Source organism: Panicum virgatum, chromosome 5N (genome assembly GCF_016808335.1).
Source record: "Panicum virgatum strain AP13 chromosome 5N, P.virgatum_v5, whole genome shotgun sequence".
Lineage (NCBI taxonomy): Eukaryota > Viridiplantae > Streptophyta > Magnoliopsida > Poales > Poaceae > Panicum > Panicum virgatum.
The window spans coordinates 71,383,958-71,398,194 of NC_053149.1; the positions used below are offsets into that span (position 1 = coordinate 71,383,958).

The window sequence follows — 14,237 nt, forward strand, 5'->3', positions numbered from 1 at the left end:
AAATCATGGATTAAGTAAGCTCATTAGATTCGTCTCGCGATTTACAGTCCATCTATGCAAAAAAATTTCATTTAGTACTCCATGCATGTGTCGAAACATTCAATCACCGCATTCGGCAGTCTGGAGCTAGAGGCTGGAGTTGGAATGGTGTGAGAGAAAAATATTGTTGGGCTGACTGGAGCTGGTGGTTGGAGTAGTGTGAAAAAAAATACTGTTGGACTGGAGCTGGAGCCAACAGCCGAATGAAGTGAATGTGACGGTTTTTTTGTGTTTCCGAGATTTATGGGGTGGAAACTAAACAGGGCTCCGAGTCTCTATAATCAATACATGCAATAGTCATGCACTGTTGATCAAGGAGAGATGGCGCAAAAGAGGGGAAACACAGCACCTCTGCTAGCTAGCTGAAATAATTTCATTCGATCAGTCATCTAAAAATAAGCTTAATTAGTAAGAAGGCTTAAAAGTTGTCAGAAACCATATGCTGAAACCTCCATGAACGGAGGAAATTAATTAAGCAAGACCAAGATGAACAAAAGATAAATAGAAGCAAGGGAGAAAAAAAGAATGACAAGAAAATGGAAAAAGTCTCCATCATCCAGTAGAGATCTCTGTTTCAAACTGGTTATAAATTGCAAGTGGCAACATGCATGGAAGGAGACCGGAATTGCAATAAGAACAAACGGGGAGGGGTTGCGAGGTTAAAGCATTGACCGGCATCGATCGCTTCCATCATTCACAGCTCAAGTTAGATTCTGGTTGTCTCCCTCTTCATATCCCCCACATGCTTGTGTTTGTGTGTGTACCCCCGGCCCGGCCCCGGCTCTCTAGCTAGCTAGTAGAGCCCATCGCGCCAAATACTCGAAAAAATATTTCAGCCGCAAATAACTCCAAAAGACAACACACTACAAACAGTTGAAAGCAGCAATGACATTTCCGGCCTGTCATTAAAAGCTTCCTTTACTTTACATGCATGTTCACTCATTTACAGGAAACAGACACACACAAAAAAGTACTTTATTACATGTACATTGATTTGGTTAAATGAACACAGTACTAAAGATTATTGTCACGAACTCACGATCTTTTACATTATTGGCTAAAATGTTGCAATTTTTATATGTGCATGGATGGCTCTTATTAGAAAAAAGAAAATATTTTATAAATGGGCCTGGAGGTCATACATACATGAAGATTGAATGGATCGGTCACTCTTGTGTGCCTTTTAATTAAAGGATTGAATTGGAAGATATATGGTTGAGAAAGATTAAGATACTGCAAGGTCAAGTTCTAGCTTTCTTGCTTGTCTATGCATTACCAATGCACTACATGACCCACCAACAAACAAAAACTGTTTTACCTCTTGACACCTCTTAAATTTCCAAAACAGCACCCCTCAACTACAAGACACCAAAATTAAGATTAGTAGCCCACCAAGATACTCTTGTGATGTATCATTTGCATGAACGTCCCTCTCTAATATATTAATTAATCTCTACCAAGAGTCAGATGAGAGGATGATATATATATATATATATGGCAGCAAAAGGATTCTCATCATCTCCTGTAATTAATGTGGATATGAATAACATGTAATTAATTAGTTCTAAGCTTACAAGGAGATAGTAGAGCAGCCGCTCGCTCCGGCTTGTCAATGGTAGCCATGCGGGGAAAACAAAGAAGACGGGCCTCCTTGCCCTCTGCTCCCGCCGTCATCGCCGCCGCCGCCGTCGCTCATCTTGCCGAACTGCGCATCCATCCCTAGGTTCAGATACACCATCCTGTTGTCCAAGCTCAGATTCACCATGCTCGAGTTGGTGCCGCTCGCATTGTACACGGGGCCGGCGCCCCCGGAAGGCTCTCTGTACATGGGCGCGGCATTGACCGCCGCGGCCGCAGTGTGCGCGTCCTCCCGGGACATGACCATGGCCGCCGACTGCACGAGCTCGAGGCACAGCCGGAGCTTGTTGGGCTCGATGTGCGCGAGCCCCGGCACGGCGCCCTTGAACAGGAAATCGGAGGTGAGCGTGCGGAGGATGTCGAGTGGCGTCACGCCCTCCACGGTGCGCACGTTAGGGTCGGCGTGGTGGTCGAGCAGCACAGCGACCATGTCGGGGCACACCATCTCGGCCGCGACGTGCAGCGGCGTCTTCCCGGCGGGCCCGGCCGGGTGGTTCACGTCGGCGGCGCCGAGCTCCAGCAGCGCCTTGACGACCTCCCGGCTGCAGTTCTCCACGGCGTAGTGAAGCGCCAGCGCCTCGTCGAGGTTGAGCCCCTCGCCCATGACCATGAGCTTGACGAGCTCGACGTCGGACGAGTCGAGGGCGCGGCGCATGCGGCGGATCTTGTGGTGGTCGTCGAACTCCCCCGCGGACGAGGTCTCGATGCCCGCCGCCGGGTGGTTCGGATGGTGGTGCGCCAGGAACGGCGAGCGGCGGGACATCGAGGACTTAAGGCGGAGCTCGTCGATCTTGGCGACGACGTCGATTGGCAGGTGCTTGGCGAGCACCTCCGGCGGGAGGCCGGACTTGGCGACGAGGTGAGAGCAGGTGGTCCAGAGCTGGTGCAGGTCCTGCTTCCGCGACGCCATGAGCACCTTCATCACGTCCTCGATCGACGCCTTCTCCACCATCCCGGCCAGCTGCTTCTGCAACAACCAAAATTTTCAGTGTGACCTTGCTGGCTTTCACTGTGACTGTGACTTGTAAGTAGCGCATTGCAAAAGCACAAAGGCATGGAGCACAGCATGCATGCGGTGGATGGAATGGAATATAAAGGGGAGAGGGAGAAAGAGAGAGCTGGCCCTGGGCCCTGGCTGAGAGAATCGGATAAGCTACCATAGTGGATTGGCCCTGTGCATAAAATATAGAGAAGGGGTGCCACAGTATGGGAGCATCATGGTGCTGATTGGGGAGCAAAGTTTTGGGGGAAACCAGAGGAATTAAACAAACAACACTAGGTATTTGAGACCCAGCATGACGAAACCCTAGACAAAAATTGCAAATCAGTGGGGAAAACAGGGATCTTTCCTTTCCTGACAGGAATACTAATTGCACAGTTTGCATGACGGAAAGCCATCTCTGTCGATCTGTGCAGCTTGCTTAACATTTTAGCAACAGTGAGTGACCATAAAGGAGAGAGGAAGATGGGGAGATAAGTGCGGCAGCGAGCAATGGCATTCGTCGGAGAGAAATACTCCCAAAGAAGAACATGGGAGGGCGCTGCGATGCGGCAACAGTGGCGTGGAAAGGAAAAGATAAATTTCCGTGTAACGAACCCTAGGTGCGATGAAAGGAGAAAGCAAGCGAGCAGGGAGGACGAAAGGATGCGAGCGCTGCAGCAGCAGGCCGACGGACGGACGGACAGAAAGATGGATGGACAAAGAGAGAAAGAAAGCAGTAAGCGTAGGTACGCACGCGTGCGCAGGCTGGCGGCGACGGCGACGATGACCACTGCCTGCCTGCTGCAGCTAGCAGCTGCTGCTGGTGCTGCGGCTACTCATCATCCTTCACTTCATTTAAAAAGGGCGGAGCGGAAGCAGGGGTACAGATCGAGATCAAATCAATGCTGCAGAATGCTCGCCAATCCCAACATAACCAACCCCAACTCGCATCTTGATCCCCGCAATCCTCAATTCCCCAGCAAGCAGTGCCGAAAAAGAGAAGGCGCGCGGCAAGAAGAAAATTTTTCTCTTTTTTCTAGTACATCTATTTCAAGAGCAACAGAAACAATGAAGAAGAAACCAAGAAGGTGATTCGTTAGACGAGCGAGACGGTTAAGACAACAATTACCTGGGTGAGGAGGGCGAGCTCCTCGACGCCGAAGGAGCGGGCGGCGGCGAGGGTGTCGAGCGCGAGGTCGACGGCAGCGGCACAGTGGGTGTGCCAGCACCCGCGCTCGCCGCAGCCCGGCCGGGGCTCCCCCTTCTGCGGCACCAGGGACACCTGCCCGCTGTACAGGAACTGGAGCAGCAGCAGGAACACCTCGTAGGTCACCGAGTTCACGGGTATCACGGCGCCCGGCGCGGCCGCCGCCGCCGCCGCTGCCGTGGAGGCGCCCGCGCCGCGCGGGGAGGACGCCGAGGCGCCGGAAGGCGAGCGCGGGCTGAGGTGGTCCAGCAGCAGCGCGCCGGGCCCGGGCGCGGCGGCCTGGTCGGCGGCGGCGGCGGCGCCGCAGAAGAACTTGCGGAAGAAGAGGCTGCGCGCGGCGAGGATGCAGCGGTGCGCGTGCACGAGGCGGCCCTCGACGTTGAACGTGACGTCGCTGAAGGCCTGCCCGTTGATGAGCAGGTTGAGGTAGTCCATGGACAGCGACTTGAGGGTGTCCTCCATGGCCGGCCGCCGCCCCGTGGCCCGGCCGCGCCGATCTCCTGATCCGTCCCCTAGCGGCCTTAAGTCGCTGCTAGCTAGGGTGGTGGATCGGAGCTGCCGAATTAGACGGCGGATCGGAGGGGAGGGGAGAGAGGGAGGCCAGCACGGACGGAGCACAGCCTGCTTTGCTGCGGTCTCGCTCCTGAGCTTGCTTGGACTGAGCCGCCCGCACAGGCTGAGAGAGTCAGGGGGAGGGGTAGTGGAAGCGGTTGCTGCTGCTGCTTTCTTGGCTGTGCTCCTGCTGTAGCAGCTCGAACTCGCGCTGCATCTCTCGATCTCTTTTGATCTTCTCTTCTGTCTGTGACCACGTCTCCTCTCCTCTCCTCTCTTCACCACCACCTGTTCCTCTCTCTGTCTCTCTCTCTCCTCTTTCTCCCTCTCGAGTTATTGTCCCTTCCTTTTTCTCTCTCTAGAAGAGCTAGAGGTGGACTGGGGCTACTGTTACTCTTTGTGCTCGAGATTTTTTTGGAGGCTGTCTCGCAGGGAGGGGTTTGAGGTGTATGTATGGAGGAAGGAGGGCAGAGTGGGTGGCTGTCCTGCCCGCCCGGGGGCATAAATAATTGCTACTAGTATGGTGCGTTTAAAAATGCATGTCGTCAGGAGAGAGAGGAGAGGAGAGGAGAGAGAGTGAGAGAGTAACCGTACCCTACCTGCATGCGCAAACAAATCATGTACATGTCTACAATTCAGTAGCGTGTGAAGAAATTAAGAGAGTTGCTTACTTTGACAGTTTTTTGACCGGTGAAAGTCATAAATCAAGTACGAGCGTGTGATTGAACTATCTGCTCCCGTACACAGTTTATTTTATTTTTCAGTTGTAGCTATATTAAATTGGAAACAAAGTCATGATGTGCGTTTTGTTTCCAAATTTATTTTCCTTAATTAATGCTACATAATACTCTTTTTTAGAAGGAAAATGTATTGATCTTAGCGCATTATACCGACTCTTTCACAAACAAGACCCCAAAGAAAAGGAAAATTACAAAGAAGTTCAAAGCTCCTGTTCATCTTTCTCGAAACCTTCAGAGATCCGTTCGTCACCGCCGTTGAAACCGCTTCCCACACGTTGTCGGGCACCAGAACCAATCTCCACAAGGTGGAGGCCGCAGAGGAGGACTTACTTTTAGGCGAATCAGCCAAGTACACTGCCTCCCAGACACATCGGCCAACTCGCGTGCCCACGACGCATCCTTCGATTCCACTGCCGGCAACCCGAGCAAAGCTCAGATTTTCACCAAAGACCATCTTTCTCGATATTAACAGGGTCAACAACATCATCACTTGAAGAAGACGACGATGCGCCGGCCCTCGACTCCTGGACAGGTCTCCCCAGTCTCTCCGTTGACGTCGGAGTAGAACGTCATCGGAGAACGGAAGAGGCTGGGAGAAATTATTCCGCTGCGCCGCCGTCGCTTCCGCATCACCGGCATCGGCAGGAAAAGCAAGCCGCAGAGGAGCCACACTCCTCCGGCAAAACCTAATTCCACCGCCGAACATCGACGGCGAGCAAACCCTAAACCTAGATGGACTCGACTAAAACCATACAAAAACAAGCGATCTGTTGAAAAAACGGACCCCGCTCCTCGTCACCACCGGCAACGAGGCCGGAGGCGAGGGAACGGGCCCGCAAACGGTGGCGGTGGCGGCGACGCCCCTCGGCTCCTTTCTTTTCCGAGACCTTACTAGATGATGAGCCTTCTGCAGGTGCCAGGTGATGTGATTGAGCCCCCGAATACGATGATGGTTGGATAGATCTCGCACGTGACGCTAATAATGCTACATAATACTAGGGATCGGACAGTCATCCTTGCTTAGAAGAAACACGAAACTGACTATTTTTATGCATATATGCATGGCTCAAGCTACGACACATGCATGTATATTGTGTGGCTAGCTATTATATTGCAAAAAAAAAAAACTGGGAAAGCCGGTGGACAAGTTATTGCTAGCTAGTGGGTGATACATCACAATGCATGATTCCTAACTAGGTAGAAAGTAGTACAGGGGACAATATATATATTATTAGAGTTTATGTAGTAAGTCAAATTACTAGGTAGAAAAATATGGGCGAAAGAGTGACGCGCTGCCAATAAAATGATTTGGTGATAATTGCGTCCCACCTAGCTTCCCAAAAAAGAATGCCCGGCTCCAAAGCTTCCAAGTGGCGTATCGGCCCAGGCATGCCCGGCCCTTTATTACCTTCCGTTCCGTGCAACATGACAAGGAAGACAGCATCTATCTATCTATTCAGAATTTCAGATAGGTGTGTATGTGTATGATGCAGGGGACGGATATTGTTGTATATATACACATACGCTTGCTGCTATATATATGATTCTTTCTGTTGACTAGCTAAATGGACAAGATTCCTCACCGGCCATGTGTTTGATAATAGCCCGGCCAAATGATCCCAAGCATTATTAGCCAAGCATAAAGTATTAGGAAGAGATCTTTGTTAATTATTACCTCTTTTGGTTTATAATAAAGATTCATCAGTTGCAAAAGCTACATAGATGTTCTTTATGTTGCCTTATTGACTTTTAGTTCTATCATTTTCTTTTCTTTCTTTTTCTCTCCCCTTTTTCATTCTTTCACTAAGATTGGATGAGATATGAAAAGGTACAGATAACGGCATGACGTGTGATCGAGTATATTCTTTGATCGCTACAATTAATATAGTTCCGGCAGATTGCTCTTTAGAGATAAAGAATACGTGGAGAAATAACCGATCGAGAACACTCCCATCAATAGCTACTGACAAGCATCACATATGCATGGTTGCTTGGCTACTGATTGAAACAATTGAAAGCGTGGGGTCGCTAGCAACCACAACAACATTATAAGTAACCGTGTCATAATCCATTCATAGATTCACAATAATATTGGCATGGTTCTACTTTGTTTTCTAATTAGTAGGTTTAATATTTGAGTTAGAAAAAAATGTAGGGGGTTCCCCTGCTGACTTCCTTGAAATAAAAAATTAAGTTATAAGTCTAGAAGCCAAGCCTGATGTATATTAAGGGAATATAAGAAGTTACTTGAGTGGCTAGCTAATTAGTAAATACAAACACCATTATGATAACTAAGTTATATAAGTTGGCATGCTGATTATAGCATCTTAAAACTACATTCTCTGCATGATGATATATTTATGTGCTAAACTATTCACCAATCAATCTTGTTGGAGTTAGTTGTTGGGTAGCTGTACGTGGTTGGTTATTTCAAAGAAACTCTAGAGTAACAAATCTGGACAATAGATTCCGTGGAGTATATAAAACTTGTCCTTTTAAAACTCTGGCGTGATTATTAAGCACAAACCATGAAACTTCCACTGATCTGAACTCACGCAATGCCACACCATCTCTAAACCCTCACCATGTCATTTTTTTAGATAAAGGAATATTGAACAATATCCCAGCCTCTATATGAAAGCGATATATCCGGCCCTTATTACAAACTTTGAGAGATAAACATGAAGCAAATTACAAGCCACAAAGCCTATTACTAAACTGTCACCCGTTCCGCGCAAAAATGTCCATCGCCGTCACTTCCAAGGCGCGGCATGCATCTGCAATCAAGCCTCTGTCCTACTCCTTTTGCAAAATCGCCCATGTTCTGGTAAGATGAGTGGCCCTGAAAAGGATCTGGAGAACAATTTGTTTTTGAGTATTATGAAAAACTACACAATTTCTAAATAACCAGATTGACCAGAGAAGCGCACATAAGCCCGTGAATATAACTTTTTTCTTTTCCCACATGAAACTCTGCAGCCAAGACCCGAATAAATGCACAATATTATTAGGTTTTGTAAGGTCGAATGTGATGAAAATTATCCTCCAAAGTAACCTAGCCATATGACACTCGAAGAAGAGATGCACAATAGTTTCATCATTCATGCAAAAACAACATTGTTTGCTCCCCTTCTAATTGTGCTTGGCTAAACTATCCTTTGTTAGGATAACCCCACAGTGGAGTAGCCAAATAAATATTTTACTTCAAAGGAATTTTCAATTTCCATACGGCTTGTTTATGTGTAGAACTCGAACGCTTAATAGAGTTGAGTACACAGAACGAATTGAAATTGGCCACTTTTGTGAAGTTGCCAGATTCTAATATCCTTATTATCTCCCAACTGGATGTTAGCAACACGATGTCCCAAATCCATCCAGTCCCTCAGGTTATTTCTTGTAAGGTGTCTCCTAAATGAGACATTCAAAGGGTCTCCATTAAGCACAGTATGACTGTAGCATGCTTGCGATGAACCAGATTGAACAAATTGAGATATTGATCTTTAAGGGCCGAGTTCCCCAACCACTTGTCTTCCCAAAGTCTGATTTGTTTCCCATTATATACCTTAAAAGAAAATCTTTTATAACTAACATAAGCCCTGACCAAAACTTTGAATCACCAGGTTTTTTCTCAACCTGAGTGCCCTCACCATGCCATAAAGTATATATGAAAGATATTGGTGGTGCCGGAGTCTTTTTTGTTTGTTCTTTAGTTGTTGCTTTAGGATAAATAGGGGCAGATTTTTGAGAATTCCTCCTGTATAAATTTTTCTTTGGATATCCACTGAAGGTCAAAACACAGCCACGTGTGAAGATTACCCTGAAACCTTATCGAACTCAAAAGTTGTATGGAACTAACAATGAACATGCATGGTTGTTTGAAGCTAGCATCCAAAACATAATTTGTTTGCTAATCCTAATTTTCATTTAGCACTCACCCCAAACAAATGTTAGATATCTTATCTAAATATCATTTTGCTATCCCATTGGAAGCACTTCCTTTAATTTGGAACATCATAAATAACTAAATTTCTAAAGATATCACTGGTGCGTGGGTGCGCGTGTGTCATGCTTTACGAAACTATAAACATTATGGGTAGGATAACCAAATTATTAAAATAACTAACATTACCCACCTTGCTTAGCTTAATAAAGTCTTAAATAGGTTTCACCATTAGAGAGTAGCCTTGCTAGCCAGCCCCTATTTAATTTGTTACGTGTGATTTGTTTGAAGTATTCCTGCTGGATTTGAAATGAATATAATATACTTCCTGAGACATTCTTACGTTTCAAAACCAAACAGCACGGCCAGTAGAAAATAAAGACGTTGGTGCAGTGCATCAACGTCATCTCAGCCTAATTAGGCCCTGTTTAGATCACACCCCGTAAACTCCGTAAACGCAAAAAAAAAACATCACATTGAATGTTTCGATACATGCATGGAGTACTAAATGAAGTCTATTTACAAAACTTTTTGCATGGATGGGCTGTAAATCGCGAGACGAATCTAATGAGCCTACCTAATCCATGATTTGCAACATCGATGCTACAGTAACTATCTGCTAATTATTGATTAATCATGGATTAATTAGCATCATTAGATTCGTCTCGCGATTTACAACCCATCTGTGCAAAAAGTTTTATAAATAGATTTCATTTAGTATTTCAAATTAACAAAATTCCAACCCAAAATTTTTTGCGCGTGGAACTAAACACGGCATTATTCCCACTCAAACTGTCTTGTCAGATCACCACCCTACAACTACTTGGAGAAGCATCCGGATAACTAATAATAATATAAGGCGCGTAATTATTTCCACATATGCTTTTACAGTAATAATTAAGCTCTGCAACAAATTAGTAATCTTTTAACAAATTAGTAGGAATTTTATTATTAAATTGAATTAGTCAACCATATGAAACTGGATGCATGGAATTGGCACCTAACAGTCGTAGTTAGTCGACTCGCCGCCTTTGCTTGCAATACCAAATAAAACTCGCATGCCTGCAGCGGGCGAATAAAAACAGGCAGAGTACTGGATACTGCTACAACTACAACGCAAGCGTGCGAGAGATGGGCGATGCTTGCACGCAACAAAGATGACCTTCAACTGCAGGTGAGGCACTGGAGTCAACACAGCTTAGCAGAGCCAGCAAAAAACCTGTCTCCGTTCGCAGCTTCTTGTAGTCATCCGGGCCGGCCGGCCGCTGAACCAGCAAAAAGGTACTATGTAGTAGGCTCTAGTTTTGTTTTCTCCCTTCTTTGTTAGACCAAAAAAAGTCATTGCACGTACGGCGGGCGGGAAGCAGCATTCAGAATGAGAAAAGTCCCTTACCAGCCGTGCCTGCACCAAAAAAGTCAATTCAAATCATCCTAACTTTTAGCCTAGATAATCTAAGAACCGGATGCAAAATAATCGGGCTCTTATTTATACAATTTTAAGTTAAAAATATATCAGAACCAAATTGTATTGTGAAGAGAGCACTAGAACCAAGTAGGGAACATCCATCATTATCAATATAAATATAAACCAACTGGTTGAGTTATTTGTCATTTTTTTATATTTCTCTTTCATTGTATTGTTTTTGTATTATACCAATAGAAACGTGCAGTGTGATTTTGTTAAGAAAAATCATTCATGTGGATCATAATGGCCTTACATTATTTATATATCGGCACTGCTAGCGTCCGGACGTCCGAAGAGAAATTTTCCATTGCACGCTCTGACAAAACATTAAAATTACTTAGTGAAACACGATCACAGTTTGCAGCATGAAAAATAATGTGTAAAAATGACTATATGGTTCGACTCTGGTATAGAAAAGTCCTGCCGCAACGTTAGCATTTTGTTTCATGTAACATATAGTGTGAAACAAGCAGAAAAAACAATAGCTGCAACATCAATACTTAACTATTGCAAAATATGTTGGAGGGTTCAATTTTTTAAGATTTTCTGGACGTCTGCTCTATAGTATCTATTATCTTATTATTTGACCAACAAACGGAGCCTCCACGTTCACTTTCAAGGCATAGAAATTCCCACGTTAATCGGAAAAAATAGAAAAATAAAAATTACCGACAACTGCCATTATAATAAAAATTAAACTAAAATACCCTTGTGCCTAATTAAAAATCACCCACCAATGCCATTATGAAAAATTAAATATAAAATAGCATTTAGCTATGTATAAGTAAAATCGAAACTGACAACAATCAATCAAAATAAAACAAAAATAAGAATAATTATATGCATAGTATTATTAAAGCTCAACAAATCAAATTGTTATTATAGGTAGATCATATTTGAATTGTTTTAACCAACAATAAAACATAATTTACAATAATAAACAGGGTGATGTGTGGTAATCTATCTATTATCTTATTATTTGGCCAACAAACGGAGCCTCCACGTTCGCTCTCAAGGGCAAAAAATTCCCACGTTAATTGGAGAAAAATAGAAAAATAAAAATTACCCACCACTGCCATTAAAATAAAAAGAGTAAAATACACTGGGGGTCCTTAAACTAGTGAGGGTGTGTCAAGTAGGTCCACGAACTCCGAAAATGCAGATTCGGCCCCCTAATCTATTTAAGTGTGTCACTGGAGGTCCAAAACCCCTTTGACCGGGTCTGACCGCCTACGTGGCCTGCCACGTCGGTTCTCCTCACTCCCAGCCTCCTCTCTCTCCCACCCGCCCCTCCCCTGTTCTGGCCTGCGGCCGTCCTCCAGCGGCGCCGCCCCTGCCCCCGGCAGCTACGCTCCCCTCCCGGCGCCGGGCAGCGAGGCAACGCGGCGACGGGGGAGCGGGCGGCCGGCACGGACGACGGACCCTCCTTGTGGCTCGGCGGCCTGCGCGCGCGCCATGGCGGCCGGCTCCCCTCCTCCCTTCCCATCGCCTCCCTCCCTCTTCTCTATGCCGGCAAGCTCGGCCACGACGGTGGAGACCATGGCCGCAGCGGTGGAGCCCGCGCGAGATCCGGCCTCCCTACCGCGCCGGCCGTGCGGAGAGGAGCGGCCGTGGCGGGCCGACCGCGGTGCGGCGCAGCGGAGAGGAGCGGCCGCGGCTGGCCGACCGCGGTGCGGCGCGGCGGAGACGAGCGGCCTCGGCGGGCCAAGCGCGGTGACGGGCGGAGCACGCGGTGGCCAAGCGCGACGGCAGGCGGAGCGCGCTGCAGGCCAAGCGGCGGCGAGGCAGGCCGCAGAGGTGCGCGCACGGGAGGCCGGCCGGAGCGCCGCGGGCGGTGCGGAGGCGACGGCGGCTCGCCCTTCCCCTGCTCCAGTGGTGTCGATGTCGGGCGCGCGGAGCTCGGGCTCACGCGCGCGGCGGCGCCGTGCGCGCGGTGTGCGTCGGCGGCCGCACAGCGGCATCCGGGCGTGGGAGGAGGCGGGGAGGAACGGCCGTAGGCGGGCCCCTCCTCTCCCGCCAGCGGCGGCCTCGTCCCCCTTCGAGCTCCGCCGGCCTCGCTCCTCGAGTAGCAAGTTGCGAGCTGGAGCGGGAGCGAAGCGGATCCACCGGCGGGGCGCAGAGCAAGCGGTGGGGGCGGCGCGGAGCTCTTGGCGGGAGCTGGGGTGGTGTGCGGGACCGCCGGCGGTGGTGCAGAGCAGGTGGCGCGGGACAGGGCGGGGGCGGCGCTCGCTGGCGGCCCAAGACAGCGGGGGCGGTGCTCGGGGGCGGCCAGGGACGGCGGTGGCGGGGGTGGGGGCGGTGCTCGACGGCGGCTCGGGACGGCGAGGGTGGGGGCCGCACTCGCCGGCAGCTTGGGACAGCGGCGACGGCGCTCGGGGCGGCCCTGGACGGCGGTGGCAGGGGCAATGCTTGACGGCGGCCTCGGCGCCTCTCCGCGCCGGCCATCCTCCTCCCCGGCGGCCATCCCCACGCGCGACGGAGCAGGGGCGGAGGAGGCGAGATGGGGCCGGAACAGGGGAGGGGACGGGTGGGAGAGAGAGAGGAGGCTGGGAGTGAGGAGAACCGACGTGGCAGGCCACGTAGGCGGTCAGACCCGGTCAAAGGGGGTTTGGACCTCCAGTGACACACTTAAATAGATTAGGGGGCCGAATCTGCATTTTCGGAGTTCGTGGACCTATTTGACACACCCTCATTAGTTTAAGGACCCCCAATGCATTTTACTAAAATAAAAATTAGCCTAAAATACCCCTGTGCCTAATTAAAAATCACCCACCAATGCAATTATAAAAAAATAATATAAAATACCATTTAGCTATGTATAAGTAAAACCAAAACTGACAACAATCAATCAAAATAAAACGAAAATGAGAATAATTATATGCATAATATTGTTAAAGCTCAACAAATCAAATTGTTATTATAGTAGATCATATTTGAATTGTTTTAACTAATAATAAGACATAATTTACGATAATGAACACGGTGATATATGGTAAAAAATAATATAATCTTTTAAAAGAATATAACGACATGCGAATTTTTGAATTTTCAATACTAGCCGTGCAAATACGCAGGCTATACGCCTAATTACCTTATATATATATAAAGCGCTGATGTGTGGTAACGGAAAAACTGGCACTACTAAGCAATAAGATTGAGAATTTACCCGCCGACCGTAAGTACGATATATTCATGGTCCAGAAAGCAACGGTGTCCACTTTTTGAAGAAAAGAAAGGAAGGCAGCAGCAGGGTCGTCCTTAGAATTAACTCCTGGCACATGCACCGCCGGCCAGTCGTAGGCAACAGCAGAAAACATTACGCTGATATGATTAACGCAGTCAGATTCGGTGGGCACACGCCTGCACCTGTCAAGAACCAAAATCGTCGTTAGGATTAACATTACTGTATATATAAGCTTATTACTGCCAATAATAAGCTGCGCGGACCCGGACAAAAAAAAAACGTGTGGTGCGCGTGCAGTTCAGGACCAGCGAGCTAGGGATCAGTTGGCACCGTCACACCGACACGACACCATGTCATCGGATCCGCGCGCGGCGCGCGGATGACCGGCCGGCCAGTTCACCGCTGAGACGGCTAGCTCGAATTGCACGCCGCCCGGGCCGCGTGGTCCTTGGATCGATGGGTCCGGATGGGGGGCGTGCGCGGGGCAGGT

At 48.1% G+C, this 14,237-nt stretch overlaps 2 protein-coding genes across 3 annotated transcripts; both read right to left on the minus strand.

Annotated features, from left to right (window-relative positions):
* Positions 1 to 912: 912 nt before the first annotated feature.
* LOC120676052 (BTB/POZ domain and ankyrin repeat-containing protein NPR5-like) lies at positions 913 to 4,882 on the minus strand. Of its 2 annotated transcripts, XM_039957270.1 has the most exons (3): positions 3,789 to 4,882; positions 1,614 to 2,644; positions 913 to 1,397 (listed from the first exon to the last, which is right to left on the minus strand). In XM_039957270.1, the coding sequence occupies exons 1-2, from the start codon at positions 4,326 to 4,328 to the stop codon at positions 1,649 to 1,651; spliced, it is 1,536 nt and encodes a 511-aa protein (XP_039813204.1). In that variant the 5' UTR covers positions 4,329 to 4,882; the 3' UTR covers positions 913 to 1,397; positions 1,614 to 1,648. The 2 variants fall into 2 exon arrangements, with proteins under 2 accessions (XP_039813204.1, XP_039813203.1); XM_039957269.1 differs by lacking the exon at positions 913 to 1,397 and having other exon boundaries at positions 1,533 to 2,644.
* Positions 4,883 to 12,067: 7,185 nt separating this feature from the next.
* Positions 12,068 to 13,027, minus strand: LOC120675141 (formin-like protein 14). The gene has a single exon (XM_039956223.1). The coding sequence runs from the start codon at positions 13,025 to 13,027 to the stop codon at positions 12,068 to 12,070; it is 960 nt and encodes a 319-aa protein (XP_039812157.1).
* Positions 13,028 to 14,237: the final 1,210 nt, after the last annotated feature.

Coding starts and splice junctions, on each gene's coding strand:
- LOC120675141 (XM_039956223.1), bottom strand. CDS start 13,027: ATGGCCGCCGGGGAGGAGGATGGCCGGCGCGGAGAGGCGCCGAGGCCG.
- LOC120676052 (XM_039957270.1), bottom strand. CDS start 4,328: ATGGAGGACACCCTCAAGTCGCTGTCCATGGACTACCTCAACCTGCTC. Junction 2,645..3,788: donor AGCTCGCCCTCCTCACCCAG/GTAATTGTTGTC, acceptor TGGTTGTTGCAG/AAGCAGCTGGCCGGGATGGT.